Genomic DNA, 21549 nt, shown 5'->3' on the forward strand with positions numbered 1-21549 from the left:
TGTCTTTCTGGGCAGCAGACAGTTTTAATAATAAATAAAATATGTTTGCTGGCCTTAGTTCAGTCTATAAGGAGAGGTACAAATAATTAGAGAACACATTCGGCACTGAGATACAGGTTCATATCACATGGTAATGACCTCTAGCAACCTGGCAGTGGTGACGTTTAGCCTAGATCTAAGAGAAGGTGTAGCTAACAACCAGAAAACATGGATGGAGGAGAGGTAGGGTTTGGGAGTATTGGATGGGAAAGTATGGGTAGTTTATTAAATATGCAGCAAAGAATGACCAGCAAAATGGCTGTAAAATAGGATTGGTACAGACTTTGGGGGATCTCTATGTCTGCATGTTGAGGTGTTTTTCAACCTAGTAATAATCAGTGAACAGCACTTAAGTTTATTTCCATTTAGTGTGTGTGTTTTGCCATGGTGCACATGTGGCGGTCAGAGGGTAACTTTTGGTACTCGGCTCTCTCCTCCCATCCTACAGGTTCCAGGGATTGTCCTCAGAATGCCAGATTTGGCAGCAAGCATTTTTTATCCACTGAGCCATCTTGGTGGACTCAACATTTTTAAAGCATGGGCAGGGACATGTTTGAATTCTAGAGCAGTAGATTTTCATGACAAGGCAAAGGCCAGCTGGAGGGACAAAATCAACACAGAGATTTCAGATTTTTGTCTGAAGATTTGGAAACTGGAAACCTTCAGTTCATGCTCAACATTGCTTTAATATGATTTAGAATGTTTTCTCCTTTTACTGAACTAAGTCTCTTAATGTGTCTACATACAGTGTTGCTTCTGATCCTCCTGCCTCCACAGTACAGCATTGCATAGACAGGCGTACACCCTTCTGTTGCACTGGTTTGTGAGGTGCTGAGAATTGAGCCCAAGACATTGAACGTATTAGGCAAAGAACTCTATCAACTACATCCCCAGATCCATGGTTGTGTTTTGACGTTTTCCGTTTTTAATTTTATTATTAATTAGAGTTGGAATTTCACTGTTTCCCAGGTTGGTTTTGAACTCTTGGTCTCAAGGGTTACTCTGGCCTCAGGCTTCTCAGGCTTACTTCTTTTTTTTTTTTTTTTTTTTAGGTTTTTTTGAGACAGGGTTTCTCTGTGGTTTTGGAGCCTGTCCTGGAACTAGCTCTTGTAGACCAGGCTGGCCTCGAACTCACAGAGATCCACCTGCCTCTGCCTCCCAAGTGCTGGGATTGAAGGCACACGTCACCACAGCCTGGCTGCCACCTGACCTTTTATAGTTATTATTGCTGTCATTATTCTTTAAAGTCTTCAGCCAGAATATATGTTCTTTAAAGGCCACACCTGTCTTTGTTTATCTCTAAAACATCCAGGTCTGTGAGTAGTGTCTGTCAGAATTCAAGTATACAATCAATGCCTGTTAAAAGTTTACCCTGAAGCAATACCTGGTTGCAGGAAGGACCATAAACTAAGATTATCTGAGCACCGCCCAAGAACAGACCATTTGAAGGAAATGCCTAATGTTCCAACCACTGTAGATAGGACCACCTGCCAGGACACACTCACCAGGACCCCTAGACAAGTGTCAGCCAATCAGGGGTCCTGAACCTCAGAAACCCCTCACCCCCACCTTTACTACTATAAAAACGCAACTCTAACTGATCTCGGGGCTCTCTGTTTATTCCAATACATTGGACATGCAGAGAGACCATGTTTGCAAGATTGCATAAAATAAAGGCTCTTTGCTTTTACATACAGGACTCAGTCTCCTTGTTGGCTTTGGGGAGACTTCGCGGATTTGGGCATAACAAGTTCCAGTTCAATTTAAACAATGTCCTTTTAAGTACTTCCTTATAAAATATTAGTGATTCCTTTTATGTTTGTATGAGAGTGCCAGATCCCCTGGAACTGGAGTTACAGACCATGTGGATGCTGGGTCTTGAACTTGAGACCTCTGGAAGAGCAGCCAGTGCTCTTAACCACTGAGCCATCTCTCAAGCCCCACATTATTGATTCTTAAATATCCAAGAGATTAAGAACATTTCTTTCTCTTTTTTTATTTTGTTTGTTTTGAGACAGTCTCACTATGTAGCTCAGGCTGGCCTCAAACTCATAGAGATCTGCCTGCCTCTGCTTTTTGATTGCTGGTGTTAAAGGTATGTGCCATTGCTCCTGGCTTGAATATTTATTTTCATTTGAAACTTCCCCAGAGCTCTGGTCTGTTGACTTGTGTGACAATTCAGTTAGGCAGCATTTTTATTGCAAACATGTTCATGTCAGACAGTGGCATCACGCTTAACTCCGCTGTGCTCTGTGCACACTGTCTTTTAAGGAGAGCCCAGTTGCTCTGTGCACACTGTCTTTTAAGGAGAGTCCAGTTGCTCAGCAGGATTCATGACCTGCATTTCTTAGTGGCTGTTTTGCCGTTAGCATCTTTCTGCCTGATGAGTTAATAAAGAGCGCTTCTTAGTTTCTTGAACCTGTTTTGTAGCACAATAACCCAACTTGCGTTTCTTCTCTCCTTGATGATTCCCTATGTTAAAAACCATGTTTCCTTTTTGTAGTCTTCACATTTCCTCCTTATCAGTACATTCCTAGGTCATTTACAGAACCACATATGTCTATTAATTTTCCCTTTATGCAATCAGAAATCACATACAGTAAGCTGACAAATAGGCCTGTGGGGGCATGGATGCTTCTCCCTTCTTTTGAGCTTGGTGTCTCCACTCTACCCCACAGGAAAGACCATTTCTATTGTTTGCCGCTTTGTTTTTGTACATGTATACAGTGTATCTTGATCTCTTGTATGCTATATTCTCTCCTCAGATGTCCCCTGTATGCCCTCTTTCAACCCTCATGGCTTCTTTTATTATGTGTTTTTGTACCCCACTAAGTTTCATTGGTGTTGTTTTCTGTAATGTTTGCTGATAAGCCTTGAGCTGGGAACCATAGCTGCAGAGAGTTGGTGAGCGCAGCAGCCATGTCCTGTCTAGACGACCTTATTTCACTGCTTTCTCCTCTGGCTTACATTCTCTCTGTTCCCTCTTTAGACAGCAGCTTGGCAACATGTTCATTTAGCATAACAGCAGCAGAATCATCTCCTAGGTTTATGACCTCCTAAGCCATAGTATGAGATGTGAATTCCCTCCTTCCCTCCTGTGGAATAGGCCTCAAATCCAGACAGCAAGTGCTTAGCTATTCCCATAATCTTCCTGCTACTTTTGCAGCAATGGGCACCTCTTGTCTGGTAGGTTGGTATTGTAGCTTTCAGGGTTCACTCCTGGATAAGACCATTGATGTCCTTTCTTCCCAGGCAGCCTGTACAGTGCCTTCTGAATCTGTTTTGTTTTGTGTGTGCTCCAAACAGTAGCTTCTTCTCTGTGTGTGTTGCATGTGAAAGTACAGCTGTTTATGGAGGCCAGAGGAGGACATCAAGCATCCTCTTCTATTGCTCTTTACCTTGTTTCCTTGAAAGAATCTGTCACTGAACCTGGAGCTTAAAAAACCAAGTGTTTTTTATCTCTGTTAGTGGTCAGTAAGCCCCAGTGATCACCTCTACCTACCTAGTGCTGAGATTGCATGTATAGCCATGCCCCCTTTCTTTTCTTTTTTTTCTTTTCTTTTCTTTTCTTCTTTCTTTCTTTCTTTCTTTCTTTCTTTCTTTCTTTCTTTCTTTCTTTCTTTCTTTTCCTGAAACAGGGTTTCTCTGTTTCAGCCCTGACTGTCCTGGAACTCACTCTGTGTCCAGCCTGGCCTTGAACTCACAGAGATCCACCCGCCTCTTCCTCTGCAGTGCTGGGATTAAAGGCGTGCGCCACCATTGCTACCCTCCCCACTTTTTTTTTTTACATAAGGCTCTGAACTCAGATCCTATGCTTTCTCAGCAATAGCTCTTACTGAGCTGCTCCCCCGGTCCTATCACTTGCACTTCTCAGGAGTGTAGAGTTATCTTTTTGTTGACGCGGCTGTCTAAGTCAGTGGTTCTCAACCTGTGGGTCACAACTCCTTTGAAAGTCTAATGACTCTTTCATAGGGTTCGTTTAAGACCATCAGAAAACACAGGTATTTACGTTAACAATAGCAAAATTAGCTATGAAGTAGCAATGAAAATACTTTTATGGTTGAGGATCACCACACAAAAAGAACTGTATTAAAGGGTCACAGCATTAGAAAGGTTGAAAACCAGTGGTCTAAGCGATTATTTGTTCGGCCAAATTTTTAGAAATATGTTGTAATAATATAGGGATCAGAAAGTCCATTTAAATTGAGGACTGATACTTTTTTCCACTAACATTCATCAGGATCACAAAAATACATACCACCACATATACATATAATACATATGACATATACATACAATACATACATATTACATACATATAAAACTCATTTATTCTTTAAAAAATTTTAATATATTTATTTTATTTTTAATTACGTGTATGTGTGCTTATATACATGAGTGCAGATGTCTGCGGAGTCCAGAAGAGGGTGCTGAATCACCTGGAGTTGTAGGAAGTTGTGAGCCTCCTGATCTGGGTGCTGGCAACTGAAATCAGGTCCTGAGCGAGAGCAGTGCACAAGCTGCTGAGCTGCTGCTCCCGCTCTCATTTCTGCTCTCAAGACTATTGTGCTTGTTTCACTGAAAAATCTCATCCGGCATGTGAGTGTTGCCAAAATCTGTTATGTAATCTGTGACCAAATAGAAATCCAAAAAGCAGTGGCTTCTTCTTAGATAGTACTCTCTAAAAGGTCATCATGCTTGCCATTGTGTGCTTTCAGTTCATAATAGAAAGATAATTTGAGGACTATAGAAAAAATATAAAGGAAGAAAGTATAGTCAGTAATTCCACCACCAGAAAGGGCTAATATTATTTCTAAGAAACCCCCAATATATGATGGCTCTAGACTAGTAGCCTCCTGCACTTTCTAGGTTACTTCACCAATACACTCTTTGGAACACTCATAGTGGAAGACTAGCTTTAAGCATAGGATTGTTAGGCGGTGGTGGCACACGCCTTTAATCCCAGCACTTGGGAGGCAGAGGCAGGTGGATCTCTGTGAGTTCAAGGCCAGCCTGGTCTACAAGAGCTAGTTCTAGGATATCCAGGGCTACACAGAGAACCTTGTCTCAAACAAACAAACAAATGAGAAAGGGCAAGAAAGATGGCTCAGTGCTTAAGAACACTGATTGCTCTTCCAGAGGCTTTGAGTTCAATTTCTGGCAACCACATGGTGACTCACAACCATCTGTAATGAGATCTGGTGCCCTCCTCTCTCTGATGCCCTCTTCTGCCATGCAGGCACACATGCAAATAGTGCACTCATATACATAAAATACACAAGTAAATAAATCTTTTTAAAAAGCCATCTTCTAAAAAACAAAAACAAACCAAAACCATAAGGATCATTGGGACTTTAATAGAAGAAATGGAACTGTAGGAAAAACTTACAAATTGCTCCAAAGATGACATCTTGTTCTTATTTAGCTTTCTTTGAGTCATTAACAGTCGGGCGCCACTGGTGCTGAAACTTATCATTATTATAACCACAAACGGGTCAATGCCCAAACAAAGCTATATTCTTGGGGTTGGATCCCAGCCTCACCACGCAGACCCCAATAGTAGCACCCTCCAAGTCCCAGAATGATGTTCCACAAATAAGTGGATGTCAAGTGTGTAGCCTGGATTCAAAACTTTCTGTTTTTATCTGGATGCTCTCAGTTGCTAACAGGACAGAACAAAAAGAAAAGTAAATAAATAAACACCAACCCAAAATCTCTAAAAAAGGAGATTGTGTGGTTTAGTGGTCAACCCACTCGCCTGGATGTTGATATAGCTGAGATCCACTTCCAGCCCTCCCACAGAGTAGATAGTCACTTTTGTGACCCATGCCTCAGTTTTCCTACTTAGAAAAGAGGGAATTGCCTTAGTTTTCATGAGGCAAAACATATGAAATTATCCTCAAATAACTTGAGGCTGTTGGAGAGTAAGATAAGACTATCATCTGTAGTAATTACCATATTAGCATTGCTTGCTTGTCTAGCATGGACGAAGAAGACCCTAGATTCCATCCCAGCTCCAAATAAAACAGAGTTGGTGACACGTGCCTAGAATCACAGCACTCCAGAGATGGACGCAGGGAGATCGGAAGTTCAAGGTCATCTTTGGCTACCTAGTGAGTTATAGGCAAGCCTGAAAAACATAAGGCCCTATCTCAATCTAAAAAAATTTATTATTACTTTACATTATAGTAATAAGCCCAAATATAAGGTACCCTCAACCTTCATAGAGGAGTGGGGGAGGAAGGAGAAGGCAACTCTTTTAAATCAAATTTGTAAGACTTCCTATCAAATTCATTACCTCAGAACACTAAACACTGCTCCTAGTTTGGCTTCCGTCCCTTTCTAATTTACACATCCAAATTTAGAGTGACTCAGAGGAGCCTACAGTCGAGACATATATACGAATTTAAGGGAAAGGGAGAATGACAAGGTCTGAGAGGCTCCTTGTTAGCAGAAGCTAAAAATAGGCCACTCAGAGCATGAGAGAAGACGCTTCTCTTTCCTTCTCCCAGTGTAGGTGGTCTGTGGGATTCCCAGCCTCTCCTTTGATGGTAAAAATTTTGTTTTCTTTCTTTGTCACAAAACCTCCCCTTGTTGAAGGGGGAAGAAAGGGAACTTACTTAAAAAAAAAAAAAACGAAAAGTGAGGACCAAGTGACTTTTTCTGCTACTGTTGGATTATGACTGCTGCTACAGATCTCTATTGTGGGGAGGGAGGAGCAAAAGGAAATATCTCTTTGAAAACCAATGGATGGTCTTTCTTTTTAAAAAGGGTCTAATTGGGCGGGGGATCTAATAAATGCTCTGGTTTCTGATCCACTTCCTTTGTGAAGTATCTTTGTAGGAGAAAGGAAAACCACCTGGACGAGGTATCCATTAATAAGGGATAAGAGTAGAGTCTAAAGATGAAAAGGAATTCAGAGGAATGCCAGTTAACTTACAGGGGACTTAATGAGTAGTTTTCAAAATGACATTTTACTGGGTGGGGTGGCACACACCTTTTCAAACAGCCCTCTGCAAGGCAGAGGCAGGCAGATCTCTATAAGTTCAAGGCCAGCCTGATCTAAATCAAATTCCAAGCCAACTAGGGCTTTGTGAGACCCTGTCTCTCTATATACATATACATTTATTTATTTGGGGCAGGGGACACGTGGAGGACAGAGAACAACTTGAAGGAGTTGGTGCTCTTTTCTTCACCATACGGAGTACCTTAGTTTGAACTCAGCGACTAAAGTTGTTGAACCATCTCACGGGCCCTTAACGAAAACCTCTTGTGTCTAACCCTGTTAGGTGCTAAAATGCACATCCCTGACCCCGAGAAACCGCCAACATACAATGAGTACTTTGTAGCAACTTAAGAGAGTAAATACTAAAAGTGATTAATAATAGGTAACAAGACTTCAGTTTTGTGCGAGTTCATACATAATAATTATCATTAGGATATACAAAAATTATGAAATCCAGAAATTGTGGAAATGAGCCAGTGACAGTAATTCTGGCATCACGAAATATGACACATTCAGTGTTTTAAAAACAAGTCCTAAATATAGGAGCTAAAAAAAAAAAAAGAAAAGAAAAAAAAAATCTTGAAGAGACTACTTCCGGAACTTGAGTAGTGGGCGCCGCGTTGCCAGTCGGAGCTGTTTTTGTGACACCCTCTCCGCCTTCTATTTCTTCTCTGGCCGCATGGGTACCATGGCAACAGAGACAGGCTCTAGCCTGAATTCCGGAAGCCGGAGAGCTGGAGCGTGGAAACTACCCGGTCAAAGGATGCTGAGTCCCGAGCGCCTAGCTCTACCGGACTACGAGTATCTGGGTAGGGGGGCGTCTTTCAGCTTCGGGAAAGGAAAGAAGTGAAGTTAGGTGGAGGAGTGGGGCGGAGACAGGGGTGGAGCCTGAATGTAGCGGGTCTGGATGGAATGGGGAGGGACAGAAAGAAGGGGCTCCAGGGCCTGAGCCTCTAATGTAGGGCCAAATAAGAATGAAAAATAACATTTACGAAGTAAAGAATGTCTGAACTCTGTGGACTAGCACTCGGGGAATGAGCATTGCGTTCAAAATAACACAGTTAAAAAGCTGAGGCCCTAAACAGGGCTGTTCCTGATATTGGAGTAAACTTGGCCTTTGAAGTGACATCAGACATTTTGTGAATAATAATTTTGCTTTCATAGTGCGATGTAATTTCGAGCTTTTCTCTTTTGTTACACACTGTGGCAAGCATTTTGCATGCAGCATTCTTTCTTTGATTCTTATTAACAGACTTAGAAGGGGTTGCTGTTTTCTACTTTACAGATGGAGAAACTAAGGCTAAAGAGACAACTTGCATAAAACCACACAGTTGGATAGTAGTAGGATCATATTTGCCCACTGCAGAACTTGACTCGGGACCTTGCTTTTTGAGCTAAGGCTATGTGGTAGAAAGTACTGTACTTTGATAAGCACCTTACAGTGAGTGTGAAAAGCATTTACTTATACGCATACATATACACTTAAAAATTCACAGACTTAAATATTTAGAGGAATTTTAAGCTTGTAGACGATTGAGCCAATAGTAGAGAGTTCTTTTTACCCTCCATATCTTCTATTTCGCTTCATATTCTCCTTTTTTTTCTGTTTTCTTTTTTCAAAACAAGGTTTCTGTGTGTAGCCCTGGCTGTCTTAGAACTTGCTCTGTAGACCAGGCTGACTTCAAACTCAAAGCTCAGAGATCCACCTGCCTCTGCCTTCCCAGTGCTGGTATGTTAAAGGCGTACACCACCGCTGTCTGGCTTCTATTTAGCGTCTATTATTAATATATTGTATTAGTGTGATACATTTCTTGCAATTGGTTATTAGCTCAGTGTGATTACCAAAAGCCTATACTTTACATTGGGGTTTAATCTTTGTGCTGAGCAGTTTTCTGGACTTTGACAAATTCATATTATCGTACAGTCACTGTTAAGGTATACAACAGAATCATTTCATTGTGCGAAAACCCTCAGTGCTTCACCCCTTCATCCATCCCCTGCCCCACCCCTTTCCACCACTGAGCTTACTGACTTTCAAATGTTGCCCCTTTGCGAGTGATTGGAGCCATTCTGTTTATCCCTCACAGGTCTTTCACTTAGGAATAGGGCTTTAAAGCCACTCCGTGTCTTTTTGTAGCTTGATAGCTCATTTCTTTTTTCTTTTCTTTTTTGATTTTTCAAGACAGGGTTTCTCTGTGTCACCCTGGATGTTCTGGAACTTACTCTGTAGACCAGGCTAGCCTTGAACTCCCAGGGATACTCCTGTCTCTGCCTATCTACTGCATGAATCATCACACCTGGTAGATGATTAAATTTTCTTAATTAACCATATGAAACGTTGTTTCAAAACGGCTTTTTAATATAAAGACTTTTATTTTGGGGGATAGCTTAGCAGTTAAGAGCATGTGCTACTTTTCCAGAGGACCTGAGTTTGGATCCCGTCACCCCCACAGCACCTGCAACTCCAGCTCAGGGGCTCCTGGGCCTCTTCTGAACTCTGCAGGCACACACACACACACACACACACACAGCAGATACATACAAACAGAAATTTATAGTAAAAGGACACATGTCCCTTTCCACAAGTCTGGCATGTTCCTCACAAGTACTGGCTTTCTGTGCAACCTTCTACAGATTATTCTGCACATAAAAGAACATGGAGCATGTCTGTAATCCCAGCAATCGGGAGGCAGAGGAAGGTCTGATCTACGGAGAAAGTTCCAGGATACCTAGGGTTGTTACACAGAGAAGCCCTATCTTTGGGGGCGGGGTGGGAAGTACACCTGTGTCTTAGTTAGGGTTACTACTGTTGTGATGAAACACCATGACCAAAAATAATTTGGGGAGGAAAGGGTTTATTTGGCTCATAGTTCCATGTAACAGTTCATCATCCAAAGCAGTGAGGACAGGAACTCAAGCAAGGCAGTAACCTGGAGGCAGGCACTGATACAGAGACAATTCAGGGGTGCTGCTAACTGGCTTGCTCCTCCTGGATTACTCAACTTGTTTTCTTTTTTTTCTTGTTTTTGTTTTTTAAGACAGGGTTTCTCTGTGTAACACTCCTTGCTGTCCTAGAACTAGTTCTTGTAGACCAGGCTGGCCTCAACTCACAGAGATCTGCCTGCCTCTTCCCCCTGAGTACTTGGATTAAAGGCGTGCGCCACCACTGCCTGGCTCGACTTGCTTTCTTATAAACCCAGGACCACTAGCTCAGAAATGGCACCACCCACAATGGGCCCCATTGATCACTGATTACCCCCATTGATCACTAATTAAGAAAATGCTCTACAGGCTTGCCTATCACTTACAGCTCCTTTGGGGGGCATTTTTCTCCATTGGAGTTTTCTCCTCAGATGACTTTAGGTAGAAGCACAGATAACTTTGTACCTAATGCGTTAACAATATCAGCACCTACACTTTTGGTAAAGTGTTTAGGTGTTTTGCTAGTTTACTTACTACTCCATGAGCTGTGAAATATTTGACCCTCCGAGTACCTTGTCAGTTCCTTGGATTTTTGCTATTTAAAGTCCATATCTCAGAGGCGTGTCTGTGGTTGACTGCTGCCTTAACAAACAGAAGTTGGTCTCTTTCTAAGTGGCGTAAGTGAAAGACTGGTTTAGTGGCAGTGTTGACAGTCTGTGAGCTAATTCATTGTTTCAGGGCACTTGAAAAGTTTCAGTGTTCATGGACTTCAACTATCCACTGTTCTTGAATCCTGCACAAATGTTCCTTCGGCTCTCTTGTGTAGTTAAAAGTCCTGATTGGCATCAGGATATTCGTACTTCCCTGAGTAAGTCATGTCACTCACTGACTTCCTTATGGTTCAGCAAATTGAGTAACTGCTGAAACACATTTATTCTTACCTAAGAACTAGCCCTGCCTATTACAGCATGCTCTCTTATAGAGATATGTTGTTTTGAAACATTCACTCTCAACATAATGACCATTAACAACCACGCCCTAGAAGCTGTGCATGGTGACACATGACTATAATTTTAGCACTGGGGCCACTAAGGCAAGAGGATCCTGGATTTGAGGTCACTTTGGCATACATAGTGAATCCTTGTCTCAAAGATTATTAAAATCAATGGATAAACAAATACAATTTAAAAGTCATTCTTTATAGGTTAGATCATATTTCTGATTTAAGATCTTGAAATCTGCTTATTTTTTAAATTCACTTTGATTAACTTTTACAATTTATAAATTCACTTGCGTATATCGGGCTAGAAAGGAAATACACATAGAGAACAAAATACTATAGATAGGAAAGTCCGTGGCACTCACTAAAATAAAAACAAAAAACTACAGCTGAGTACCCCTGGGAGGTACATCCAGAATCCCTGTTTAGGATTATAGTGTGGGGCACAGTGACACCTGTAAGTGAATGCCTGTAGGCATCCCTTCTGCCTGCTGGCTAGGAATTGTATTGGGTTTTTGACTATTTCTGAAGAAAGTAGCCTTTCCTCATGTTGGGTAAACTGATTTGATTTCCACATTGACTTGGTGAATTTGGAACCTATAATCCTGACCTGGATAAGATCATCAGGAAAGATGTTCATGTAGGCAGTCAGTGTAGCAACAGACACTGTATTGACATCCTGACTGAAGAGAGGACCTGGTAAGGAGATGAAGAAGGCTAGATATTCCCAGCCGTATGGAAGCGACTTGTTGGAGGCATATGCCAGCAGCTGAGGTGCGTCTGTATGTCTGCTGGGTGTGGAGAACTCTAGAGCCGAAGGGAGCCCGTTCCAGACCCAGACTTACCCAACCGCCTAAGTGCCGACCTGAGCGTGAGTGTGAGGGGTGAGGTTCCTTCTTACTCCACCTAATTGTGGAAGTGCGTGCTTTCACTTGTACTCAGGCTGGCTCCTCTGCTTCTGTAGAACCGGTTGGTACTGGGGTGACATAATAGCTATCTCTAGGAAACCAGAAATCAGAGGTTGCACTCTTCCTTTGAGGTCTGTGTATTTAGAAGAATTACAATAAATGATAGAGGTTTTTTCTTTAATCTGGCATTAAAAATTTTTTTGTTGCCGGGCGGTGGTGGCGCACGCCTTTAATCCCAGCACTTGGGAGGCAGAGACAGGTGGATCTCTGTGAGTTCGAGGCCAGCCTGGTCTACAGAGCAAGTTCCAGGACAGATTCCAAAAGTACAGAGAAACCCTGTCTCTTGAAAAACAAACAAAAAAAAATTTGTTGCTTTTTAAAAAATGTGTATATGAAGGAGGTAGGTGATGAGTGTGGGTAAGTGTGCCAGTCTGCACATGTAGGGTGAGGCCAGCTTATAGCAGTCAGTTTACTCCTTTCACCACGTGGGTCCTAGACATGTATGCACATACATGTGTACATGCAAATACAGACACACATGCACACACATGCTGGTATCAAATGTCAAATTAATAAGTGGTGGAATTAGGATTATAATTGAGCAATCTAGTTCAAATCCACATGGTTAAATTCTGTTATCAATACATAGAGTGGCTCCAGCCAAAAGTGGGTTCCTTATTATTACATAGGCTCATACAAGGATCCCTGGAGTGAATTCAGTTGACTCCAAAGGCTTCATTTAGTATTTCTGCTCATGAGGGGGCCTCCTAGGAATCAGGATGGATCAAGAAATGCCAGTATTCCAGTTCTCTCTTGTCAGTGGACTCATCCTCAGGGCCAGGCAGTGAGGAAGGGAACTTCTAACCATTTGAGGGAGTTCCTTTCTTCCAGTAGTGATCATTGTAGCTGGTGTGGCTGTGAAGAATTTGCCTACACTCTCTATGACCTGGCTTTCTGCATCTGAGAAATGTGAACAGTGGAGCTGGTTGTGGTGGAGCACACCTATAATGTCAGCACTCCGCATGTACAGGCAGCATCAGGAGTTCGAGGGTAGCCTGCAGTACAGCTGGAGGCCAGCCAGGCTGCAGGCCTGGAGCATATCAACACTTAGTGCAGATGTTGTGAGAAGAGCCTGTGTGGAGAAGAGGAGCACATCCTTTCAGAGCACCTGGGTAGGAGCAGAGTAAGTGGTGGCTGCCCTTACTACGTCATTATACAAATAGAGCCCGTGTCCATGGCAACCGTGAAAATGAGCCTTTCAGATTTCGTGCTGTGGGGAGGGAAGGAGTAATTCCCACTCCACCTCAGCTCTGAATCCAACACCTTGCTCACATGGTGTCTCACGCTCCCCATGTGTTCCCTTTAGTCACTGGCCAGGCCGGACAGACCCTCTTGAACGGGAGATGTCTCTCTGGGGGGTGGCTGTGCTTGAGGTCAGCCTTCCTGCCTCTCTCCTTTATTCATGACAGGCTTACATCATGGTCCAGAAGCCTTCTAGGCTCGCCCGCCCTCTTCTCATTTCTGGTCAAGGTGTTTCCTCCAGAACATCTCTTCATGTTTGCTCCTGTTTTAGTGTCTGCTTCTCAGAGTACCTAAACTAAAACAATATCATTGATACAGCCCTTTCCAGCCATGAACTTGATGCCGTTTCTCTAAGACTTGGCAAAGGTTCTGACTTGGAATTTATTCAACTTGGAAGACTTTTAATGTTTCTAAATTTTTTTTTGTATTTGTTTATACTATAACATGAAGTTTACTTGTCTGACTGCCAAACACATTAGTTTTGCTTTTGAAGGAATCCTGATAAATTTATTTTTGTTTGAAATGTAATTAGTGAGCCTTCAAATCCAATACTACACTATAGAACATTGATACTTAATCACCTGAGATTGTTTTCAGAATGCATAGTCTTTAGGTTGTTTCAGAACTGAAATGAAATGAAATATATGTGTTACACTGATTGTAAATCTTTGGAAACCAGATTAATATAAAAGAATAGCTACAGAACTGTTCACAATCACCTGTCTTTTCCTTCCACTCTTTCTCTTCCCGAGTAATCAAAAACCCAAGTGTAAAGTATCTTTTGACATACATGGGAGACGGAACATACTCTTAAATGACCAGGACACCAAGGGACCAAGAAAGAAGCACCATCGTGGAGTGTACCGGATGTTTCGGGAGCCAGCAGCTCTTTTGGCTCCCTCCCCATTTGGTCAGCAGCTTCTCTGTCATGGAAGGGGCAGCAGGCAGTTGTCTTGTTGGTCTAGTTCAGGAATGTGCCCTTTGGAAATTTAGCCTACACCGTCTTTGCCACCTTTCTGAGGGCTCTGTAGCTCATTGTTGGGGGAGTGGGAGGAGCAGATGAATTCCAGGGCTTGTGGTTTCTGACCCTTGGTCATGTCCATTTTTCCAAAATAAGTTGCAGAGTGATTTCATTGTTGTTCCAAAAAGAATTCTTTTAAATTTTTGAACATGTTTATTATTTATATTCAAGTAATAATAAAGTCTTTCAAGTTCTTTCCAAAAGTTAGTGATCATTTTTCTTTTTCTCTTGCATACATATAGGTAAGATGAGTAGGTAACTAAGCATTTTCAAAGGTACTTATAGTTCAGAAAAGACATTCGTGAGCCTCTTTTCCTGTTCTTATCAGTTACCTTGTTTTCCTCCTGGATCCTTGGTTAGTGTCTGTTTCTTATTAGAATGTAAGCCAGGGGGGCAGGCTTTTCTCAGTATCTCTAACGTTATTATAGTGGTTGACCCAAGTGAAGTGCTCAATTGTTGAATGAATGATTTGCTTCAAGCAGCAGAATACATTTAAAAATAAATGGGAGGAAGGAATCTAGTTTAGCTAACAGTTACTGAATCTTACCACGTGAAGAGACACTATATCCCCGCCCCCTTTTTGATGGATTAAGAAAAAAAAAGGATGAGTGATTAAAATCTGCCCTGGATGCTTTTGGCTTTAAACTCTGATTATACCTTAGCTCAGTTCTTGGTTGATAACAGTTTCTACGCCTTGGTTACCCAACCATAAGATTTAATCGTTGTTTTAAAGGTGATTATTTGTCCTTTAGCTGAGTGAGCGTTGTGATTTGACTGAGAGGAGAGTTACCCTTGTCAAGTAACCCAGGTCTCTTTCTGGCTCTGGTTGCCCTTGTATCACTTTCCGAGCAGCTGTAGGAAACAGTTCATTCTGTGATTGGAATTTCAAGTCAAAACACATTTATCTGAACAGAATTTTAATGATTTATCAAAGAGAGGAGGGATTTTCCCAAACACATCTGAATTTACCAAAGTACTGATCTCATTAAATACATTCTTCTTGAGCACTTTTCTTTAAACGAAGCAATTACTGCTGAAATTATCAAATATATTTTTCATAAAAGCTTTTTGAATAAGTTTTGTTTGATTAGCAGGAGAAAAGTAAACATTGTTTTAAAAGGCCCTTTCCAGGGCCCATTCTTTTTTTTTTCATTGAATTAGCTTTTAGAGGCTCTCTTCTTCAGAGAGAGTAGGAGCCCTTTTCCTGGCTGTCGTCCTGTGTGTAGCTCAGCGTCTGGCCCTGAGATTACAGGTGCTCAGCATAATTTCAGTTCAGCTTCTGTAATCGAACACAGAAATCTGCTTGTGCCTCAGGATGTCACCAGGTGTTTGTCAAACTCAGGCTTCTCTCACCCGGGATAGTTCTCCACGCCCGGGAACGGACACAGACGCCTGGCAGCACCAGGACTGTGCCACATTTGTTGTTTGTTATGTGTTTGGAAAGTGTCTCATGTAGCCCAGGTTGGCCTTGCACTGGATAGTTGAGGATGGCTTTAAACTCCTGATCCCTTCTTTCTCTACCTGCCATGTGCTGGGGTGTCCAGCTCCCCATTGCCTTAGGGAAAACAATCTTGTGCAGAATTCCTCCCGTAGCAGACTTAAGTACAGCGTGTTCTAAATGGGAAAATTATATATTTAAAATAGGCATGTTTGAAACAATAACACTTTGAATATGAAATGTACCAAAGGCCACATGTTTTTGATTTTGCTTGTCAAATGGAGAGGCGGCTGCCAGAACCACTGGACACCATGGTTCTCATGCCCTACAGTCCTGCAGTTGACAGATATTCAGACAACAGCACAAAGAAGTTTAGCCCATGAGAAAGTGAGTCTGGGCACTTGGGCTGCCCTCCTTTTTCTCTCCGTGGAGTTCTTCCCAGCTTTGCCCCTTCTGTCTCATCTTAGATGTCCAAAAAGGAGAGATTAAATGTGTCTGTATTTCAGCATGTTCACTGCACGGACATGAGGCTGGCGCTCGGGCCACTGTGCAGCCTGTCATATGGAAGGGATTGCCTTTCAGAGGAGATTATAATTGTGTATGTAGCCACACAAATGCACATTCTGCCTGAAGGAAAATGCAGAGAAGAGGAGGCCTGCGCTGCCACTCAGGTCCCTTTGTGGAAGCTGCACAAGAAGCCCTTGCATGCCATAGTCACCTCTTTTGGGCTTAATGAGTCATCTTTGTGTGTTAGCTACTTAAAAGGAAAAAGGAAAGAAGAAATGCACTCTCCCCCAAGTGAATTGCTTTTATTAGCCCTGCAGCTTTGTCTTAAAGAGTTTGAATATTCCTGATGACATCATTTACAATGCTAGTGCACAGACAGTACACAAAAATCCAGTGTTTGAGTATCCAGACGAACTTAGACAAATTTAGAAAAATGGTAACAATGTTCTTTATAAACAATGAACACAGGAGCTTAAACAACATGCACAACCCTAGTCTTTTGGGGATGTAATACAATGAAAGTTGGCCAAAGCGAAAACTAAAAGTTCAGTGCCCTTGTATTATTTACAGTTCAGACTTGAGTTTATGGTCTTGTAATCCCAAGCAGTATGTTCAGTTAATGTAGAAAATATGGGGTTACTCTGTGGGTAAATTATTATGCTCTTTGAGTTGTAGGGTTTTACCTGTGAAAATGAAAAAAGGCGAAAGGAATATTGCCACCTACTTTACAAGAATGTGGAGAGATTGAAAAGATAATCACGGGGAGTTCTTTATAGGGATGGTGTTTTGTAAATAGAAAATTCTGCTATTATTTTCATTGATTAAATTTCCCCAACAAATAGAGTTGATAAGAGCTCACAAGGCAGAGAAGATGAATTAATATAAGTCAGGAATCTTGAAAGTAAACCATTGAATGAGACCTAAATTGTCTTTCTTAATAGTCTGTGAACCATTAGTCCTGCTGTCTAGCCTATGATCGCTTCCTGAGTTCTCACAGATGGAGTGCATACTTGGCCACCATGCAGAGGATAGTGCTCATATAGGTAAATGAGAGTGAGCTAGACTGTCAGGGAGAGTGGCTTCATAGTTGTGCTACAAATATTCTCTGGAGTCTAGCTAATCTTTTCCTTGTCTTGACATTGGGAGGCTTTGGCCTTTGCTTTTCAGTAGATATTTGATTTTTTAATCTCATATTTCTAAAGCAGCAACAAATTACAAGAAGTGGCTGATTGATCTCACATTGTGAAATTTTTTTTCCCTTAGTGTGGTGAGAGAAAAATCACTGTGGTTGAAAGACTTAACAATAGGCTTGCCACCTTGAAAGTCTTCAAACTCAGTCAGTTAATGACAACAGCTTTTGTTTTAGATAAGAAGGTATAGTAGGAAACAGTATATTTGTTTTTGTTGTTGGTTTTATTTTTAAAATGACATGTCTATATGTATGTCTATGTGTGTGTTTGTACAGTGTAGTACAGATTTCAGGCCAGAAGAGGTTGTCAGATTCCTGGATCTACAGTTACACACACTTGGGATATACTGAACTCAGAATTTCTGCAAAAGCAGGACGCTCTCTTAACCCCAGAGCTATCTATCTCTCAGCCCCCAATTTATATTTTTAAATGACAGAATTATTACTGAAATATCTTCTTCTATTTTTGTGGTTATTTTCGTATTTTGGGCAGCAATACCTGAGAAGACTCCTAAGGTTCCTTTGCAAGTTCAGGATTTCATCTTTTATTTCCAATTATAGTTAGTAGTATTTGGGTACCTTCATTTTGTTATATCCAAATCAGAAAAGTCCCCACAAAAGCCAACAAGGAGACTGAGTCCCATACATAAAAGCAAAGAGCCTTTATTTTAAGCAAGTTTGCAAACTCTGTCTCTCTGCATGTCCAACGTATTGGAATAAACAGAGAGCCTCGAACTTAATTAGAATAGGGTTTTATAGTAGTAAAGGTGGGGGTGAGGGGTGTTTGGCTGACATTTGTCTAGGGGTGTCCTGGTTGAGTATGTTCTGGCAAGTAGTCCTGTCTACAGCAGTTGGAATGTTAGGCATTTCCTTTGAATGGTCCGTTCTTGGGTGGAGGTCGGGTAATCTTAACTTGTGGTTCTTCCTGCAACCCTGCTTCAGGGTAAACTACTGAGACTCAGGCCTCTTATTAAATTTATAGATGACTGAGTTCTGCTCTGGCAGGTGATAATGGTTGGAAGTAAAGAGCTTCCTTTGGATGACCTGCCCATACTTAGCTTATCATGACTGGCTCCCACAGACATATTAAGGAGAAAAGGTATTTTATTTAAATTCTAAATCTAAGGCAAGATCCATGTCTTTTAATTAGTTATTTATTTTTAAAGAAACAGCATCCTATTTTAAAATTATTTTTTATTTTAGTGTGTGTTTTGCCTGCAATTGTGTGTATGTGTTGCCCATGGAGATAAGGAGAGAACATTGGAACCCAAAACTGGAGTTATGGATGGTGGGAGCCACCATGTGGGTGCTAGGAACTGGACTTGGATCCTCTGCAAGAGCATCAAGTGCTCTTAACTGCTGAGCCATCTCTAATCCTTTTTTTTTTTTTTTAAATACAGACTATAAGGTGAGCGTGGTATTAAAAGACCCCTGGAGTGGGGAGACTCTCACTCAAGTCTCAGGATAACATTCCCCCCCCACCCCAGGAACTCACGAGAGACTGTCCTTGCTGCAATCACACGAGGTTTATTGACAGGAACCAACCAGTTTGGGCCGAAACTCATTTCCCACACAGGGGTAGAGGAGTTTGACCCCAAGTAGCTGGGAGAGGGGGTATTTAGGGGAAGAAACCACAACCCAAAGGGGGTAGGAAGGGTGTTATTGAAAAATTCCAAAAATACCAGTGATCATTGGAAAATTCAGAAAATACCAGTGATAATCACAAGGGGGTATTACCACTTGACTGTGGCTTTCTGGCATGAGTCTAACCAACGTCTGTCTTGGGCAGGAGAATCATGGCCTCTGCCTCTCTGCTCTTCTTCCCAGAATTCTGTTCTGTCTTTCCTGCCTACCTGAGATCCACCCTACCAACTAGCCCAAGGCAGTTTCTTTAATCAACTAATGAAAGTAATACAAATACAGAAGGACCTCCTACACCAATGAAACTATTGCCTACACCAAGTTCATAGAGATTTATATTTTTTTATTCTGAGAGTTTTAATAGTGCTGGCTTTATATTTAGGCCTATGGTCCATTTTGGGTTAACTTTTATATGTAGTTTGAGGTAGGAACCAGGTACAAAGCAATGGGACTTCCTTGCTGTGGTCATTAAGTCTGGCTGCCTAGATGTGGGACTACAGCATAGAACTGTTGAAGATTCGGACTGAAGATAAACTATCTTAGATGAGGTAGACTACTTAAGCAAAGTAAGTTTTGTTTTATTCAGGGTAGCACTGGCTTTGGGTTGGAGAACCCATAGTTTATGTGCTGTTTGTCTTTGCACATTTTCCTCTAGTTCAGAATGTGGCATCTGAGAAGGAAATAGAGCCATCATCATTTCTAAAGGTAGTGTTTCCTTGGTTAGTCGATGGAAAATTAATTTAGAAAGAAACCTTAATGTAAGTTCTGTGAAATTCTAAGAAATTGTTTTATGGCCATCTATGTTATAATGAAGTTTTTATCAATTAGTTAGTATTACTCATGACCATCTTAAGCCTTCTTTGTGAATTATCCTAATACTGTAATTCAATGGAAATAGTTACACTATGAGGTTGACTTTGTCCTGCAGTACAAACTATGTGACCTTGGGTAGTTTCATTTGTAAGACGTTGTAAGACAGGTAAGCCAGCCTTATCTGACTCCTAGGTTGATTGTGAAGTTCAAAGAGATAATGTATGTGAGAGTATTTAGTAGTAACCTTTTAGGAGCAATTAAAGTGTTATTGTTTAAGTTGTGAAGGTCACCTTGTTCACTAGACTATGGGTCCTGGGGACAGGAGTGTGTGTCTGACTCACGCCATCCTATCCCCCATGTTTACACACAGCAGCAGGCTCCTGGACTTCCTTGTTGAATATTGCTAATTGAAGATTAGTCAGATCCATTCATTTATACTTTTTAGAAAAATTATATGGTTCAAATAAAGTGGGAAGGTATGTACAGTGACTCACATTTGTAATCCAAGCACTCAAGAAGTGAAGCAGGAGGATTGCCACACGCTCCAAAGTAAGTTCTAGACTGGCTTGTGCAACAGACTAAGATGCTATTTAAAAAAATAAAATAAAATAGGGTTTGATCCCATGCTTTTTCAGTCCCATGGGATCAAACCGGACTCTCTGAACGTGGCAGACAATAAGGGCTGACTGAGAAGCCAAGGACAATGGCACTGGGTTTTGATCCTACTGCATGTTCTGGCTTTGAGGGAGCCTAGGCAGTTTGGATGTTCACCTTCCTAGACCTGGATGGAGGGGGGAGGACCTTGGACTTCCCACAGGGCAGGGAACCCTGACTGCTCTTTGGACTGGAGAGGGAGGGGAGGGGGGAGGAGGAGGGAAATGGGAGGTGGGGAGGAGGCAGAAATTTTTAATAAAAATAAAATAAAATATAAAATAGGGGCTGGAGAGATAGCTTGGTGGGTAAGAGAGTTTACTGCTCTTTCAGAGGACCCAGGTTCAGCTTTTGACACCCACATCATGGCTCACCTGTAACTCCAGTTCCAGAGGATATTATGGTTTCTTCTGACCTCCTTGAGCTCCTACATACACATAGAGTGCACTTAAATACATTCAGGAATTCATACACATAAAATACAGTAAATCTTAGAAAAACACCTTAAATAAATGCAAGCAAGAAAAGTATTCTTCTTCCAAGGACAGACAGAGTGGAGTGGTTTACTCCAAAACTGCCATAAAAGACTTGGCTTCTGTTATGCTCTTATCCTAGCTGTAGATTTGGTCCCTTTCCTCAGAATCCACGCGGACTGAAGAAACTTTATTCCTCAGGTGAATAAGGGACATCACTCATTATACTTAGTTCTAGAAGACTCAAAACACTCTATTTATATGTTAAAATCACATAAATCATATGACAAAGCAGCCACAAAAGAAGCTAAGAAATGTGGCGTGTGTGTGAGTGTGTGTGTATGCGCGCGCGCGTGCATGTGCACGCACGTGTGCTCACGTGTGCTGTAAAGGAAGAAGGATTTATAAAAGAAAATATCACCAAGGATGGTGGCACATGCCTTTATGTGCACTTAGAAGGCAGAGGCCAGCCTGGTTAACATAGCAAGTTCCAGACCAGTAGAGCAATAAAACCCTGTCATCAATAATAATAACAAAATAAGAGAAAATATCCATAAGCTTACAGAATCTATGCTGGAAAACTCTAGCAATGTTTTTATCCTTAGCTACGTATTCTAATTTGTATCTGGAGATTTGAGG

At 41.6% G+C, this 21549-nt stretch overlaps 1 protein-coding gene across 1 annotated transcript in view; it reads left to right on the top strand.

Annotated features, from left to right (window-relative positions):
• The first annotated feature begins 7731 nt into the window (after positions 1-7731).
• The window catches only part of Cstpp1 (centriolar satellite-associated tubulin polyglutamylase complex regulator 1), a 172204-nt gene continuing 158386 nt past the window's right edge, over positions 7732-21549 (top strand). Inside the window, exon 1 of the mRNA XM_057781985.1 lies at positions 7732-7854. Coding sequence (XP_057637968.1) covers positions 7734-7854 — 121 coding nt within the window. The 5' untranslated portion in view covers positions 7732-7733. The remainder of the gene's footprint in view (positions 7855-21549) is intronic.

This window comes from Chionomys nivalis, chromosome 9 (genome assembly GCF_950005125.1).
Source record: "Chionomys nivalis chromosome 9, mChiNiv1.1, whole genome shotgun sequence".
Taxonomy (NCBI): domain Eukaryota; kingdom Metazoa; phylum Chordata; class Mammalia; order Rodentia; family Cricetidae; genus Chionomys; species Chionomys nivalis.